This window comes from Rhodamnia argentea, chromosome 11 (assembly GCF_020921035.1).
Source record: "Rhodamnia argentea isolate NSW1041297 chromosome 11, ASM2092103v1, whole genome shotgun sequence".
In the NCBI taxonomy this organism is placed as follows: Eukaryota; Viridiplantae; Streptophyta; class Magnoliopsida; order Myrtales; family Myrtaceae; genus Rhodamnia; species Rhodamnia argentea.
Window position 1 is genome coordinate 20,399,368 of NC_063160.1, and position 18,164 is coordinate 20,417,531.

The following is an 18,164-nucleotide window of genomic DNA, read 5'->3' on the forward strand; positions in this document are numbered from 1 at the left end:
TTTTTTTTTTCTAAAATCGTCTCCAAAGTTGGATGGAAAGCGATGGACATTAGTGAACGACACAATCGTCGTCATTGTTTTTGTTTTTTTTAAGTGACACGATGCTTGAGTCCATAACACGGCAGGACTCGAGCCTAAACCTCAGTTTGAAAAGGAAGAGGATTCCGCTGAAAATAATGGGGGAGCCTACTAATGCAGATGTTGACTTTGACCGGTTCAAATTATGAGCACCTTCTCTCGAGGACTATAAGGTAAAAAAAAAAAAGCATATCTAGATGATAAGCTAATCTAATCTGATGCCAGTCCGATGATAGTTCAATCTGCTCGGCGAGTCATGCTCTGCTCCCGGATTACGTGTGCGATTCACGAAACAGTCGAATCGGTGAGAAAGGAAGGGGTGGTCGTTGTCGCGTAAACCGCGGCGATTCTCTCGTGCAATGTTTCAATCACTGTTCGAGCGCGAACCGAATCCACAGGAAGAAACTCGACGTCAACTTAACTAGAAATCGATATGAATTCGTGCATATGTTCATCGATTTGTATGGGAAAATACTCGGGAATAGCGTACTTCATCGTGAAAAAACCGACATGGGTACAATAAGAAAAGCATGATCGTAACTTGAAAGGAAAATCAGTGTCGTGCTCGCATGGGTTTAGCGTCACCTGAAGATGGAATTTGACTGCTGAAATCGACTTAGACTGGTATTGTGGTGCAGATAAAGAAATGACTCTGCAAATTATCAAATGGCAAGAACCTCCGAGTTTCTCTGAGTCTTTGTCGATATGCCCCGGTAAAGCATAGTCTCGGAGCTGAATGATCTCAAGCTGATCTAATTGGAGGGTCGTTATTGGGGGAAATTGTCAAAAAAGTATTAAACCTTTCACACTTTTATCAATTCAGTCATAAACCTTTTAAGTTTGCCGACTCGGTCCTAAACCTTTTTAACTTTATGATGATTCAATCTTATTTGCCGGAAATCGCTGAAGTGGACGCCAATTATCCTACGTGACACCGCCGGAGCTTACTTGAATAATATTTAATAATTTTTATTTGAAAAAAAAAATTCTTCTTTTTTTTTCTATTTTTTGATTGCTAGCTTCAAGGCTAGCGACCCTCACCGAATTAGGGCCGACGGGGGTCGCCAGGCCCCGGACGAGAGTTGGCGGGGGCCAGCGACCCCCATGGGTCCCTAGGCAAGGGCTGCAAACCCCTCGCGGCCGAAGGCGAGGGGTCTTGGCCCTCGCCCACCCTCGCCATGGCCAGGTGGCCATGGCAACCCCCGTCGGCCCAAATCTGGCCACGGTAAGGGTGAGGGTCACAACCCCTCGCCTTCAACAGCGAGGGGTTTGCGGCCCTCACGCAGGGACCCACGGGGGCCGCTGGCCCCTACCGGCCCTAATCCGGCGGTGGTCGCCGGCCTTAAATTCAACAAACCCAAAAATCAAAATAAAAAATTTATTAAAAATTGTCCTTGGTGTCCACATCAGCAATTTTTGGCGAATATAACTGAATCGGCATAAAGTGAAAAGGTTTAGGACTAAATTGATAAACTTAAAAAGTTTAGAACTGAATTGGCAAAAATGTGAAAGGTTTAGGATTTTTTTGGCAATTTTCCCATCGTTATTGGGAAGAAATTTGTTGGGTCTTTTGTTATTAACAACAAGATGCCCATCTCTTGGTAGACCCGTGTTAAACGACGAAACGGGCCGCATAAAAAGTGGTCCAATCTAAATTGACTAATTTTCATGCAATATAAATCTAATGATTCATACCGGACCCCGAACTATATTGCTAAAACACTTATATATTTAAATCTATTCTAAGAAAATTCACAGCCAAACTAAGGTGAGAGTACGAAATAAGCGAGCTCAAGATCGAATGAAGGCGGGAGAAAATAAAAAGAGAGTCCTAGAAGTGAGCTTGGTCTAAGTAAGTTTTAAACCCATTTGACACTCATATTAATTTAGATCTATTATTCTAATCGGTGCGACCGGATAAATGACCTCCGGATCTGAATTAGAAATTTTCCAACCCCTCAACTAACTGCGTCAATTCGAGTTAACATGGCATATTATTATTTGTTCCGTTACTATCCTTTTGGGCTCGAAAGTCCTGATTCGCATTCCTACCAATCTCTTTTGGTGGGTCAACAGCACCGTAAAAGTTCAAACTCGAACCTGACTTTGAACGCTGGAGTCCAAGGCCCAAGCCATTGCTTGCCATCGACGGGCCTAAGATATCGTCAATGTCCAATCCCGACGGGTGAGTGCGAATCAATTCGGACGGCGAATCTAACCGGACCGAGCAATTGAGAACGATCCAAGCCAAACCAAACCTAATCAAAGCTTGAAATTGATCATTGTTAGGTTCAGTTTTTTGAATGGACTTTGGATCTTTAGGGTCCCTTTGGTAACGCTCATATTTCTCTAATTCCTTATCTTTAGTTCTCAGAAACAGAAAAAAAAAATAGAAATTTATTTGGTAACGTCGATTAACTTTTATGTTCTGAGGAATAGATTTTGAATAGAAACAAGAAGAAAAAAAAAAAAAAAAAAAATCTACTTATCTATTCTGGAAAACAGAATTAAAAAAAAATCATATTTGCTTGGAAATTGTTCATGACAATATAATTGTTACCAAACAGGCCCTTAAAATCTCTTGGGAAAAAATATATATATATTTGGCCGACTCTGGTGAAATGCCATCACTGGCAAAGCTGAAAGTGCATACAGGTGATAACTTGGTTTGGGTTTTCAACATTTTTGGAAGGCATGTTCCAGGATGAATGATTTTTTTTCTTCCCAAATTACCCCACTAATAATTTCATATTTCGATTTTTGCCCTCACAATTGTCCATCTTATCTCTGCAATGCAGATCTAGAGTTTGTGGAGGTGAAGGAGTTGGACGGAAGTCGGCGAGGAGTCGCGCAACACGGGCATCACGTTGCCTGGGAGCGAGGGACCTCGGCTACCCGTTGCTTGGCTCACGCGAATGCCGAAGTCCACATCTAGCTCGCCTAAGGTTGGCAACCTCATTGGCCCTTGCCTAATGTCGCACCAACCATTGAATGGCCGGATCTTGGCAGCCCAACCGTCAAAATTGTAGATATGGGAAGTTCGAGGTATCACGAGTATGGCAACAAGCTTGCCTAAGCTTCACTAAGCTCTGCGGCGACAATCAGGTCTGCTTACATGAGCTTTGTTGCGATGGTCGAGCCTTGCTGAGCTCTGTTTGCCTTGCCGGAGCTCTGCTACGACTAGGGTTGCGAATTGACGCTCGCCTGGCCGACCATCGCCGCTGATGATGGCCTACGGTCGCTATCGAAGCAAGGGAAGTATGGTTGCCCTCTTTGTCTGTGGTTGCTGAGTCGCTCCCTCTTTCTTTTTCCCCTTTTTTTTTTTTTAGCTTCAAAGTTGCTTTATACAAAATAAGCATCAACCAAATGCCATTTGTTTTCAACAAATACACCTCTGTTCAAATATACTTAGGCAAATGGCTTTACATCCCCAAAATTGAACCAAACGTAGCCTAAGCTGGTTCACTCCCATTTCAAACCAAGCAAAGTCGAAACTTTAATTTGGAATTGAACGGTACAATTAAAGTTGCACACGTACTATGAATTTTATAACATGGCTAAAGGGGTAATTTAGAAAAAAAATTAAAGGTTTGTTTTGGTTCGTGCACTTATCCATGCATGAACGACACACGACTATTGAAAATCACCAAATCAGCAACACAGATTGTCCCTTGTTCGTGCATGAGATAACACCCGATTATTGGGCTGATCCTAACATATTTTGTTTGGAACCTAAGATTCTCATTTGTCATTTCCTGAGGGAATTAGCCGATGTTGAACAAACAAAAGGAAAAAAAAGTTAATTAGATAAGAGTAGAATAATTTCTTTTTCCAATTCATATAGTTCATCGTCATGGTAACGTGTATCACTGTACGTATATAGATACACATATACATACATATAGGTATATTCATGTACCGTCTTCTTCTTCTTCTTCTGCAACCTTTCAATTTGGTTTGTTCATGACATGATAAAACGAGTGCTCCAGAGAAAAAGGCACGGTCCACATCTTGTGTTGGATTTCTAGAAGTCTCGTAACGTCGTCGAATGTGGTCGTGAGACCACCTCCTTTCTGGTTCATCGCTTCGCAATGAAGGCCGTCCAGTTCAACGTCCAACGTGCCTTTTTCAATTCACACCCGCCAAATACATAATAGTGGGGCCTCCTTCTTCCACCGTGAAAGAAAACCAGTGTGGGCCCCGCCCGACCGACCCCCGCAACGGGAGAGTCCGTTTCCCCTCTCCTCACGCTTTCTCGTGCGTGGGGACCACCGGATCGGACATCTTTCGGCATCGTTTTTGACCCAGGAGCTTTTGAAATTTAATTTTTTAGTAGCATGAGAATATGTACTATCGATTCGACCCCAACCGCCGGATCCGGTGGATCTGAAGTAACCATAACTGCTTTCCAATCACTCCGGCGAGCGACAGGGACTCGAGTACGGCCTCATCTCCGGCATGTGCTCCGATACGCACCATATCCTCACCGACTTGTCCAAGCTCCCGCTGTACACTATCCACCGCGGACCATTCTGCTCCTCGCCCTCGTGGTCCGCCCCCGGCGTCTGCTCCTGCTCGACGGCCAGGCATTTGATGGGCCCGCCGTGCCCTGTCAGCACGCTCAGCCAAGAGTGGGCCCCGGTGACGGGGTCCCTTCGCCAAACGGAGATGCTCTTGTCGGCGGAGCCGCTGAGCACCAAGTTCCCGGCAGCCGCCAGACACAGGACCGCCAGCTTGTGGCCTCGGAGCAACCCGCCATGGGACAGGTGCTTCTTGCTCGTCCAGAAGTTGACCGCGCCGTCGGACGACCCAGAGTAGACCACCCCGGAGGCCTCGCCCACGGCCAGCGACGTGACCGCGCTTTCCTGGTCCAACAGGACCCGAACCAAGACATGCCTCGTCCCCTTCCCATGCAACTCTCTCCTCCACACCTTCACCGTTCCATCGGCCGAGCCGGTGAAGACCAAGCTGTCGAACCCCGAGGCGATCGAGTTTATCGCATCGTTGTGAGCATCAACCGATTCTAAGCACTTGGAATCGGATAGTCTCCAGACCTTCATGGTCTTGTCCCAAGAGCCCGAATACAAGATGCCTGCCTCCTGGTTCAGGCTCAAGCACGACACCGCGTCAAAGTGCTTGATGCGCAAGGCCTTGCTGTGCCGGCGGACCTCAACGTAGTTCTTAGGGTTTATGGAGCTCTTGATGTAGTCCTTCAACGTGGGCAAGCTGCCGATGCGCTTGTGCGCGGCCGCAGACAAATTATTGAGATGGTGATTATCTTCCGAGGGCTTTTTCCAAATTCGGATCTTGCCGTCTTGGTGGCCGGTGAAAACTCTGTCACCGGAGATGACGATAGCCTTGACCAGACCGCTGTTGGACTTGAACCCCGAGAATTCCCTGAAGTTCTTCCACACACGGATGTTCTTGCTGTCGGAGCCCGTGTACAGCAAGTCGCCAGTGGCCGCAAGGGAGTACACATGGCCCTCCTTGCGGACGAGGGAACCGACCAGGGCGCTGTTCCCGGGGGAGAATCCCCCGAGGAGCGGCGACGGCACTATCCAAGGGGATTTGGCGTAGGGAGACTGCTGGTTCAACGGTGACATGAGGTAGGGGCTCGGTGAGGACGTGGAATAGCCCGCGGACGGTGAGGCGATGTAGTAGTGAAGCGGGCTTGCTGCGGCGGATGCGTTGCTGACGCGGTGGTTGTCATTGGCGGAGGCCGCGGCGGCATAGCAGCCGTCTTGGTCCTGAGGCAAGAGGGTGGGTTCAGAACGCAAGAACGCTCCGAAAGTCGGCCGGCGAGTAGGGTTGGTTTTGTTGACCGGCTCGGTTCCTCCTCTTTCCTTCGTCATCTGGCAACAACGACAAACTCTTTGGAAAGACGAGGAATTCTGGGGAATGAAAAGACAATACAGAGAGATTATTTAGAGTGAAAAAACGAGGTGGAGTGATGTTTTTCTTGGTGATTGAGAAGGTATTTGAAGGGCGCAACAGAGAAGTGCAAGGGAGGAGACGCACATAAATAGCGGAGAGAGCGGGGGGGCGACAGGAGATGATAAGTGGGTGGGGGAGGAAGGGACACGTGGAGGACGGAGACGTGAGGCTTACGAAGGCAGGCGACGACGCTCCTACATTACATACGTCCCAGTCAGGAGGAAACCAAAAGTTTGGCTAATTGAATTATTCCATTTAAGGCATGCGGGCTCGCGGAGCTTCACGCGCTCACGAGTTGGAGATTTCGCTTATGGAGAAATGTGAGGAAAAGGGCGCGCGAACCGTTTTCAGACACGACAGCTTCACTTTGGATTATTCAGGGGGAAGCCATTGACCTATGACTTTCACTCGGTTTGGAGACTTTTCTTAAAAACGATTTGGGATTTAATGTGCCTCCTGACGCTTCCACGGTTTCGCAATCCGCAAGTTCCTGGTCCACGTGAATGGCATGGCATTTTACCATATTCCCATGGATTTGCTCGGAAATTGCAAGGACGTGCTGCGATCGGTGCATGACGGTTCGTGCAGACTTCGATAACCGCTCCAAACAGTTTAGATTTAGCAGGAGTAAATTGACTCAATTTAATCATCTTGAGAGCACGGTGTGTCACCATTTCTTCGATCTGTAAAACCAAAATCGAGCCCGTAAGCCACTATAAAACCTTAGAACGGCACCCCAGGATCTACATAGTTAGAATCTAGAAACACAGTAATGATTTAAAGGAATTTGTGCACATGATTTGGAATCCATTGTTCTTTATGTTAAATCACAATGATCCGAAGCTCAAGATCTTCTCCTCTGTGACCCTCTGTATCCTTGAATTAATGAGATAGCCTCTCAACAACGTTTATGCGTTCTATATGTGAGGCTATTATGAGTTCGTTAGAGTTAGAGGAGCGACTGGAGTTCTATTTATAGAATTTCCTGTTAGGTCCCTCTCATCACGGTCCTGGCTCAACTTTGCCCACACAGTGCCGGACCTATATTAGATTGCTTAAGAATCCTTATGTCTTACCTTATTAGACCATTCTCATAAACGGTACATTAATCCCGTAGAACGATAATTACAATCTCAATTAATATAAGCCCATATTAGGATAACTCTAACAGAGCCAGCTACTTAAGATTAGGAGAACTAATTATATATGGCAAGAGGTTCGTGTACCTGGGCTTATTTTTTCTAGGTAAAGTAGTTGTGATGAAGAACATCATTTCCTTAAAAAAGAAAAGAAAAGGGGTTGCTACGTTAATAAGTCAATGAAGACCTATCTTAGAGGGCGAGAAGTAAGCACCATCATTGTCAAGGACTCGTAGTTGGGGAGAGCAGATAGATCCTGATTCGGAAAAATCCATGCAAAAGCAACCAAAATGTTGATGCTTTCCCTCCACGGCATACAGACGCATGCACCATCTCGCCCACAATCTCGTTCTGAAGACCATAACTATGCCCAGGACGTTCGGTTGTCTCTGATGTGATCGAACGTTAGAAATCGAGTGTCGGGAATGGAAAAAGACACACAAAAAAATAAAAATAAAAAAGTTAGAGCATGAATATAAGAAAGTCAATTAATCAAATGGTAGTACTAGCCCCACGACGTTTTTGCATGGACGGGTATCTCGAATAAATGGATGGATGCGCAGAAACTCTTTTCAGTTTTCTTCTTTTTATACTCCAGCACCTTCACAGACACCGTCCGTTTTCCTCTTTGTATGATTTGCCTGAGCACTCTTCTTTCTGGAGTTCCATCTTGACATGACCTCATCAAGGAAGAGGCAATTCATCCCATTATGTGTAGATTTTGAACAGCAAATATTATCAATTCATTCCGAAACTTATTAATGAATATCAATTCAGTTTTAGAATTTACTATTTCACCCATGTAGCCCTGACTTTTGCGCGAAATTCCAATGTAATCTTTTCAGCTAGTTAACATTGGGAAACGCCAACCCGATCCACGAAGGATGTCGGTTCGAGTAAAATTGTTCCCGGCAATGAAGAGATGCCCTGTCGGCAATTTGTTGGAAGGATTATGGGAGCATTCCGCTCGAATGTGTGGGACTATATTGACGGAATTAGAGACGATTGCATTGTCATGTGTACAATAGGTTTCATGACTGATTTGGTAATCATCCTGATTTTCAACTGTTTATACACCACCATATTTTTTTTATACTAGTTTTAGGAACTCCCCAATACCGCTTTTGAAACCTTATCTCTTTTCCATTGCTAGTTTGCATTGATGATTTTAGCTTTTTCATCCCCACTTTTTGTCGGTCCAATTACATGTAATAGAAGACACGAAACACGAAAGAATGACCAAGTCCATGATCAATCAGTAAAAACAAATGTAGCCAAATGGGAAGTAGTCTTCATCTCCATCAATCCTTCTATGATTGCACTATAGCTGGCCAACAAAGGAAGGGAGAATCCAAAGGAACAACCTTCTTTGACCATCATTTGCTCGTTTTCATCATAAGCGGGCGATGGAGGAAGAATACGTTCCATCGTTTACTCAATCAATTTCACATGCCATTTTCTTGAACATACGTAGCTCAATGGAAGCAATATTTTCACACGGGCAAAAAGGTGTCTTTTGTTCTGGAGTTGGCTTAAGCAGCCGCAAGCAGCAAGCAGTCCCATTTCTTATTTGACTGAAAATCCTTCCAAAAATCTCAACTTACCAAATCCGCAGATTTCTTCTGGGAACGCGCCAAATGTCAACGACCCATAATGGCTGCCACCTACAAATCAGCGATCGCAGAGAGATTGGGCGAGGAGTAGACTTTCGCAGCGAAAGCGACGTGCGATCTAAATTGCGCAGTTAAACCAAACGGACACGTATCGGTTGTTTCTCCCCGCGTAGAGAATAGCTACTTATCGACGGCACAATACGCTGTCTCTTTGACACGTAATCGAAAGTAGGCTACGAACGACTAGTTGGCTCGAGACACGTGTCTCTGTAATGCATGAAGTACGCACCCACGTTAGGATGAGGAGAGCAGAGAAAAAAAGGAAAACGCAAAGATTAGGGCTTCATGCGATGTGCTGCGCTTTGAGTTCTTCAAACTCAACCTTGACAATGTTGCAGTTGCCAAACTTTCAGAAAGTTAATCAGGACATGGGGTTGGTCGAGAAATATTTGTTTCGTTCTTCGTCTTCGCCGATGTACAAAGGTTCACTGGCTTCAGAAGATCATCCGAGTCCTTAAGATTATGGTATCCCTTCCGTTAGGGTTTATGGATGAGTAAACACTGTGGAGAGAGAGAGAGAGAGAGAGAGAATTTTATATGATGTGATCACTAATAAGTGAAAACTGTTGCACATAAGGAAGACAAATGACAAGTAGTCTAAGCTAATCATCGAAGTCATACATAAAATAATCGTGTTAATGATGTAAGCTCATCAAACATCTGTCCTGGTCCTCGACACATGCTCGAGCCTCTTTAGTAGTAATCACCTGCACCAATTCTAACTATTTGCCCGCCACTTCTTTTCAAGAGACATTTGCCCGAAATATCACTTCTATGGCCATCTGAAATCATTATTAAAACCCTAGTCGATTGTAAGCAAACTACTAGTTATGTCCACACACCTAGACACAGAACAGCTGTCCCTAAAAATGGTTCGAAGGGGCACTTGTCTTCAGCTCATCCTGTACACATTCTCTTGGACTGATTAAAAATTTGGAAAATCTTGGGGCGTGCCCGTTTACATCACAGCTATAATTTAATTAACTAGCTCTTGTGCTATCATAAATGGCAAGTCATCGGATAGTTCACAATGGAAAGATCTCGTGGCTTTAGAAGTCAATGAGATGATTATCGTGGTGGGGTGTTTACCTAATCAAATCGGACTTTATCTTGTCTGACCCCCATCAGACACGCACTATCTGCATTAGTTCTTATCATATTGGCGTGGTAGTCAATGTTCTTGGCAATACGGAATGCAAATAAGTTCTATGGATTGAGGAAGTGGCATTCCCTCACTTGGCGTTACATTTACTAAATGTTTTCATGTGGAAATGGGGAAAAATACCAAAAAATTCATTGACATATTGTAATTGTGCCAATTTAGTCATAAACCCCTTTTTTTTTGTCAAGTAAGTCTTAAATTACTGATTCAATCTATTCGGTCAATTTTGATGGGAAATCACTAACATAGATATCGGTTGTCCTACATTGCGCAGTCAATGCAAATCTTTTCTATGGATTGAGGAAGTGGCATTCCCTCACTCGGTGTTACATTTACTAAATCTTTTTATGTGAAAATGGAGAAAAGTACCAAAAAAGTCATTAACCTATTGTAATTGTGTAATTCAGTCATAAACTCCCATTTTTTTGTCAATTGAGTCATAAACTTTGCAATTAGGTCAATTTGGTCAATTTTAATCGGAAATCTCTGACATGAATGTCAATCGTCCTACATGGCGCTGTCAATACTAACATGAATATTTTAACAATAATCTAATAATTTGTTTGAATTTTTTTTCTTGCCCTTCTATTAATTTTTTTTTTTTTTTGGCTAAGGACCGGCCAGGGTTGCTGGTGGTGGGTGAGGTGCGACCGTCACCAAATTTGGGCGACGGGCCGCATGCCCTTGCTTATAAAAAAAAACGGAAGAAGTAAAGAGAAGGAAAGGACAAAAATTTTAAAAATTTTAAAAATAATTAAAAATATTCACGTCAACGCCGACTTCGTCGCGTAAGATGATTGGTGTCCATATTAGCGATTCCCCATCAAAATTGAATGGATGGACTGAATTAATATAATTGTAATAATTTTAGGACTTTTTGGTGATTTTTCTTTGGGTGTCTGGTGATCACCCAACACGTAGCCAGACAACATAAAAATAAGGCTTGTTCAACGTGATTCTTCGCTAAAGAAGAACTGACGTGTACTTGCATACATGGAATCACCGAATGAATCCACGCTTTTCCAGTAATCACATATTCGATCTTAAACTAATGACTGTCTGAGATTCTATGAACATGTTTCTTCTGAACTAGGGCATCTCCTCGTTGCACGCAGGGGGGAAAAAATAAAGAATCCCACTACATAAACTATAGCAAGTTATGTACATTATTTTATGATCGAAAGCTACATGGTTAGGAAGCTTCTTTCATTAGTCTATAAATTTTAGTTTGCCACACGTCTCCTGTTAACAACGATTGCGATTCTTTACTTGTTTTATAGTTAAGCAAAGCGAGGATTTCATCAGGAGTGAACACGAGTGAACATGGTTACAAAGTAAAACAGGGAATCTAAGAATCGAACTAGTGGAACGAGTTTGAATATGGTTACAAAGTAAAACAGGGAATCGGAGAATTGAACTAGTGGAACGAGTGTCAAGAGCATGCAGCCGAAGTTCAATACATTCATCCGAGGAGATTGCCAAGAGAGAACTCAAGTCCGAACACGCCAACATATCTAGTTGGACCCACCTACACTTAAAAGATTAAGCCAATGAATTATGAGTCAATTAAGATATATTACTTGTTCAACACCACATCGATTCTCCGATGTGGGACTTCTTTAACACAATTCATATGTACATTCTAACACTATATCTTCGCACAATCCTGCGGTATTCTATAACATTCGATAATGAGTGTTTAATCCGAAACTATTAGCATGAGCTTCCATTTTATGTGATATCCATGATTGAGACTTTTACTTTGTTAATATTTCGTATTTTTCGTGTGTCTAAATATGAGTTATAGTAATTGGATTGTAATAGCAAATGATGATCATTAAAGTTAATAATTTACTGTAATCATTCAATTAAGAATATATGTGAATCATGGGTAAACCCTAAACCTGTTATAGGATAGAGGTTCTAGATTCTAGGGTATGCGGGATAGAATCCAGTTCCAGAAAATGGAGAACAGGTTACGACGGATAAGTTCTAGGTCACCTGGAACATATAAGGAATATGAAACCGCTTACCACTAGATTTGGTCTCAATGATAATGATTATAATCAATGAAAAATAATAAAAATGGTCCATAAACTTTGGTTAAATATACAATATGGTCTATTAAATTTTAATTTTACGAATATGGATAATGAACATTAGCCAAATGTGGAATGTGATTATTGAACTTTAATTTGTCAAAAGTGGTCCTTGAACTTTTGGAACATGTTCAACTTAATCCCTGAACTATAAGCAAATGTCTAATGTCTTCCCCAAGCTTAAATTAATGGAAGGATTACATTGAACATCGTTCTATAGTTCAAGGACTAAATTAAACATGTTTTGAAAGTTCAAGGATGATATTGATTAAATTAAAAATTCGGAGACCACGTTTCACATTGGGTTAAAGTTCGGAGACAATATTTATCAAATTAAAAGTTTAGGAATCAGATTGCACAGTGGATCAAAGTTCATGAACCATTTGTCTCGTTATCCCATTAATCAAATTATCTATTATCATTCGACCGAAAAAAATAATTACCTGCTATGCAATAACAAATGGACAGTAACATACAAACCCCAACACCAGCCCTCCGGCCTCCACCATCTGCGATGGGCTTCAGAGCTCAGTCCAGCCCAACTCTGTGATAGTCCAGAAGGCAAAGTCTCTCAAACAAAAGCCCAATATCATCTTAAGCCCAACAAAGAAGCCCACAGGCCCAAAGCTGTCTTGCTCTTCAAGTCCCCCTTCCACAGGAGGAAAAACGATTGAAGCGCTCTGGAACATGCGAAAGCCTCCATGTCCCAGACCTCACAACGAAGGTGACAGTCATTATCTACCGGAGACAGCGAGCAATGGAGTTCGTTCCTGAAAAGGGCAAGGCCGTCCACGAAGACTGCGCTACCCTCGTCCTGGTCAGCTCGCGTTTCATCCTTCAAACTCTCATGTGCTCTTTCTTGAATTCTTTTTTTGGCTTCCTGGTCGTCGGTGCAGTCGTAGTGAGCTAGGGTCTAGCAAATAGTACCTGGAAAGGAACCTCGAAATCCCGGGAAACATCGAATTCGCCCTGTCATGTTTTCCCTTTTCGCTCGAGTTTACTTCAATTGCTGCAGCGCACTCCAGTTGAGTTAGGTTTCACATTGCTTTTTCTTTGCGTTGCTTTGTCGGCAAGCAAACCGAGCTTTGACTTGATCGGTTCCGATCTTTCTGGAGGCAGCCTGCGCTTTCGATTGGGAATGTCGGGCAGCTTGCAGTGGACTTATTGGTTTCCACGCTGCGAGCAGAGAGGACCGGGTTCTTGGATGATCCCAATATCCTTCCTTGCATCGGCAATGATGCGTACGGCCCCGTTCCATCCGGGGAGCTTGCGCTTCCACTTGAAGGTGATTGTCCTCTCATTTTGTCTGCTAAAGTTTTTTGGCCTTCATTCTGAGAAATGAATTAGAGACTAAAGGGTACTTGGTTGGTAAGGAGTATGGGCTTGTTCTTGGTGATTTGGTATTTTCATTTTGTGGATCAGATCAAAGGAACATGTCCTTGACAGTTGATACCGTATTTGTGATTGCAGCTTATGGTTCACCTTCCAATGCTGTGACTCTTGTCCAACAAAGGTCTCCAGTCATTAAGGTATCGGAAATCACTCATGGTTCACTGGTCAAGAACTTATGATTTGTCTTGTCCTCTGCTTTTTCTATGTTTACTTTATTCCATTGATCGTCTGAAGTGAAGATCTATTAGTAGGTATTTTTGCCAATCTAAGATGCATAAGTCGTGGCCAGATTAGGTCGACATATTCCAAATTGCTCTGTTATACTATGATACAGGTGTGGTTTTGATTATTTTGTAATATGCTCTGAAACTGTGATTTTAGATACCTTGTTGCAAAGGGGCTTTACTTATGCCGGATAATATAAGCTTTTTAACTTTCTTCAGTGAATGCCCTTTCTTTCATTAAGTTTTTGAGATTTTGGATAACTTTAGACATGATTTGTTCTTCTCAAATAACATAGATGATCCTATAATTGATTGAGCTTTTGATAATATGGTTTTACTCTATATTTTTCCTGAAGAGAATAGTTGGTTTTAAATATGATGACTTGGTATAGTGGAGAGATCTCCGTGGAAGTAAATGCATTGATAGACATTGTGTATTCTTCTGGCTTGATCTCTCTCATGCAAATGGCTGGCACCTTTGTGTGCTCAGCTCGCACGCACACACATATATAAAAGGAGGGCGGTTCTCATTAGGAATTGCATAATGAGTAAAGTTCTTTTTGTGTGAGGATGGTATTAAACACTTTGTTTGTAATGGAAAAGCTTACGAACACCTGGTTCTCTTTTGCTTCATGTTTTGGATTTCACCTGAACTTTGGCTAGGGCTCGAGTTATTAAGGCATCAGCCACAAAGGAGAGAAAAGAAAACTCATGAGCTATTATCCATTTCCATTTTTCGTTTGTCGTAATCCAAGCAATTATAGGTGATTCATAGGTGACCATGGTGTCAATTCCCCTGTTTCCTCAATTAACCTGTGTTAAATCTCTCAGATCTATCTGAATTTTTTGGATGTGGTCATTCAAACAGGGGATGATGATTGAGTTTGCAAAGAATTTGGCTGATTTTGCTGTTTCAAGTGGAAAGAAGCACATTGTGGTTCTATCTAGCTTAGATTTTGGGAAATGGCGAAGTATTGATACATCAAGGTAATGTGGGATTTACGCTTCTATAAACTATTTGGTACTGGGAATGGCAAATGACTCTGTTATTTGATTTCGAAGATCGAATTCCTTCATGTGGTGATTCATAGATTGATTATTATGGAGAATAAAGTACCTTCTTATTGCCGTTGAATTTTAACTCGTGGATTGTAGCTAAGAACTGGGACTTGGACAATTAGTTGTCTAATAAATGTATGACTCGTGTTTCTAGGAACCCTTCGCCAATGAAAGTTATATACTGGTCTATAAAGGTCGGATACTTATAATAAATATCTTATTGGCTTTTTATGGTGGAATGCAAGAAAGCTTCTCATGGAATATGGAAGCCTCTTTCAATTTAAGCTGCCTGCATTTCAACATATTGTTAATTATTTTTCGTTCACGTGATTCTGTACCCGTCATCCACATCCATAATTGGTTTATCAGCAGAATTTGGGTCTTGCTGCTGCAGCCATGTATAATACTGAGATGCAAGAACTATGTATTGTTACTCCCAGTTCTATCCTAGCTTTATCTTTAAAGAACATTTATATGGGTGGTTACCAACACGAAATCTTTCTCTAGATTTTATTTTTCCTCCAGATATTTTCTGGTGACTTGATTGTTCATTGACGCTTTGATTTTCTCAGTGGATTGCAGACGTATTACCTTTCCAGCAGTAGTTCAGATGGATCAGATGATCAATGTGAACAATTTGGTTGGAAAAGACTGCCGGACTTTAACCCTGACCAGAGGTGTTGGAAATATCTTAGTACTTTAGCTGAAGGCAGTAATGCAGCAGAAGGTTTGCCTGCTGAAGACGATCTTGAAGAAGGCGACTACTACCCAAGTTTGCCTTTTGCCGCTCTTTTTTCGCTCTTCAAGGTGACCATTTTCCTGCACAAACAATCGTTTCTTTAATTGTCTCTATGTGTGTCTTGGGAAATTGTTGTCCGATGCCTCAGCCTACTAGGTGCCCGGATCTTTGCATCATATTGCTGCCAATCTGCATTTACCCAACAAATAGCGCTTCAGGCTCGATTTGCTCCACTGTTCTCAATAAAAGAGAAAATAGATAGGCTTTCCTTCTAGATGTGAAAATGGAATAGGGGTTACAGTTGCTGAATACTTTCCTTGGTTTCCATAATTGTAGACTAAAAGGATGAAAGATTTAGAAGTTTAGGCTCTATTTGCTAGGGCACACTAAATCAATTATGTCAAAGCCATCTCAAAATCTAGGTGATATATTTTTTTCTCATCTTCTCATGGAGCATCATATTTGCGTGCTTATTCAGTTTAGAGACTTCAAATGAGTTGAATTAACATCTTTGTTCGTTGGCCAAATAACTTATAAAAGGTCCATCCCTTTTGATCAGGCCAAAGGTTTAAAGGTCACTTGTTTGCTGTGTTACTGCTCAGAAGGAGACAACATGTCCGATGCTTTTCATCTTGCTGAAGCAGTGCTCAAACTTTTGGGAGTGAGGAAAAATTTATGTGGTAATTTTCGCTCCATGCATTGATTTTTTTTTTTTTTCAACACCCTCCATTTAATCAGCAACAAAAGAACCTGTATTTCCTGTTTGCGTAGCATGCATATAACTTTTTATCATGTATGTCATCCTAGGACTCTAATTGATATTCCTTTGATCTGTGGAAATGCTCCATTTTTTATCTTTGTACTTTCACTTCTTTTCTATTAAATCCTTTTACTTTTAATGTTCCTAATCAAGTTTTTTTACTTCCTAAAACTGTCCGATCAAGTCTCTTTGGCTCAAAATTCACCTGAATCCACTTGACATGGCCATTGGAGGAAACCAGAACATGACGTGGACTAAATACTGCTTGCGTAGGCACCCACCATGGGGTGTGGAGAACGAATGGATTGAATTTTTTATAATCTATTCTTTTATTCTCCTGCTAATTCACTATCATGATGGGTGTCCGCGTAGACAATATTTAATTCTTGTCACACTCCGGCATCCTTCAACGGCCATGTTAACTGAATTAGGCTGGATTTTGTGTCAAAGGCATTTGATTAGATTTGTGTAAGTAGGACTTGATTAGAATAAATTAAAAGTATAGGGTCTCGATTGGAAAAATGGTGAAAGTTCACGGCAAAAAGCGGAATTTTTCCTTAATCTTTCTTTTTTCAAGGAAAACATGGTTTTCCATTAATATTTCAAAAGCTGTCCAATGGGACAATTTGGAATCAATCTTCTGATTCTCTGTGTTTTAAACTACTCATAAGTCATGAAAGTTTCTTTTAAGCTTTGCCAAACAGATTTTGGCTCTCTTATTTCCTAATATCAGGTGATGTCGAAGTCTCTGTCACAGGTTATGCTCATGTGCTATCTTTCGGGTCATTTCGAGCATCATCGCTGGACATCTTAGTAACTGTATATTTTCATATTCTGATCATTAATCAACTGGACTTCAGTGTGTACTTTTGTTGTACCGAACCACTTCAAAGGTTTCAATCTTTCAACACTCCTAAAATTTTCGTGGGTGATGTTGAATGGCAAAACTGTTAGTTACATTAGATTTTACTATCTAAGCACAGCTGTAGTAGTAAGATTTAGCTCTTTTGCGGTTGAAATACCTCTTTCCCCGCAACCTATAGTTGGTTTGATTTGAGTTAGGAACTAGGAAATATAGATGCTGATGATAATCCGTTTCTGGCAATGGCTTCGGCCTTTGAGCAGGTCATGGAGGCGAGTGGATCATCCCATATTCTTGGAAGACTGTATACGGACCTCCTCCCGATATATCCATCTTTTAGGTCCGTAATGACTGGTGTAAGATCGATGCTTATGCATTCTGTTTCTGTAATGTTGTTGAAGATTCCTATGGCGAGTTTCATTTGGTCCGGGCTCCGTTCTTGTGCATGTCCAATTGCGTGCTTGCTTGATCCAGTTCGATACGCCTTGATGCTTTCAATGCCAAAACGATACGCCAGAAGAACTCCTAAGAAATCTCCATTGAAGTTTCAAGATGAAACAGAAAACGGCCATCTGTAATAGACTTTACTCAAGAATCCAACCCTCTCTTGGGGGAATTGATACTAACCAGTGATGATAAAGGTTGTGATTCAAGTTTCTTACCGAACGAAAAGGGGTGGATTCAAGATCAGGATAGGGGCGAATAATCGCTTTCGCAAGATGAACTATTTAGACTCACGTACAAACTTATGATGTCGACGTGCGACATCGCAATTGAACTTCACTCGAGGACCTATGGGAGCTCATTTGCTCACTATTAATGCCAACTAAGAAAGAAAACTTATGTCATCGATCTGCTATAATCATAATCGTTTGGAGTATCAATATTGATAAGAACAGGGGACCCAATGGTAGGGATCACATACACGAAATATGGACTGGCACTCTTCCTCCAAAAGAAAATACTATCGGCAATGAATCGGCCAATGGAGTGCCAGCAAGTGGCCATGCTCGGGGACCCAATGGCCGTCCGAGAATAACAGA

General features: G+C 42.1%; 3 protein-coding genes across 5 annotated transcripts in view; 2 read left to right on the top strand and 1 right to left on the bottom strand.

The window, feature by feature from the left end:
- Window positions 1-18,164, top strand: part of LOC115735585 (DNA repair protein REV1) — an 870,695-nt gene that overhangs the window by 574,345 nt on the left and 278,186 nt on the right. The window lies entirely within an intron of this gene.
- LOC115735574 (protein JINGUBANG-like) lies at window positions 3,987-6,050 on the bottom strand. The gene has a single exon (XM_030666873.2). The coding sequence runs from the start codon at window positions 5,928-5,930 to the stop codon at window positions 4,491-4,493; it is 1,440 nt and encodes a 479-aa protein (XP_030522733.1). The 5' UTR covers window positions 5,931-6,050; the 3' UTR covers window positions 3,987-4,490.
- On the top strand, window positions 12,740-17,548 carry LOC115735949 (proteasome assembly chaperone 2). 2 transcript variants are annotated; one of them, XM_030667420.2, is made up of 7 exons: window positions 12,740-12,902; window positions 13,205-13,370; window positions 13,556-13,614; window positions 14,570-14,688; window positions 15,333-15,567; window positions 16,059-16,179; window positions 17,385-17,548. In XM_030667420.2, the coding sequence occupies exons 1-7, from the start codon at window positions 12,843-12,845 to the stop codon at window positions 17,459-17,461; spliced, it is 837 nt and encodes a 278-aa protein (XP_030523280.1). In that variant the 5' UTR covers window positions 12,740-12,842; the 3' UTR covers window positions 17,462-17,548. The 2 variants fall into 2 exon arrangements, with proteins under 2 accessions (XP_030523280.1, XP_048128912.1); XM_048272955.1 differs by having other exon boundaries at window positions 16,102-16,179.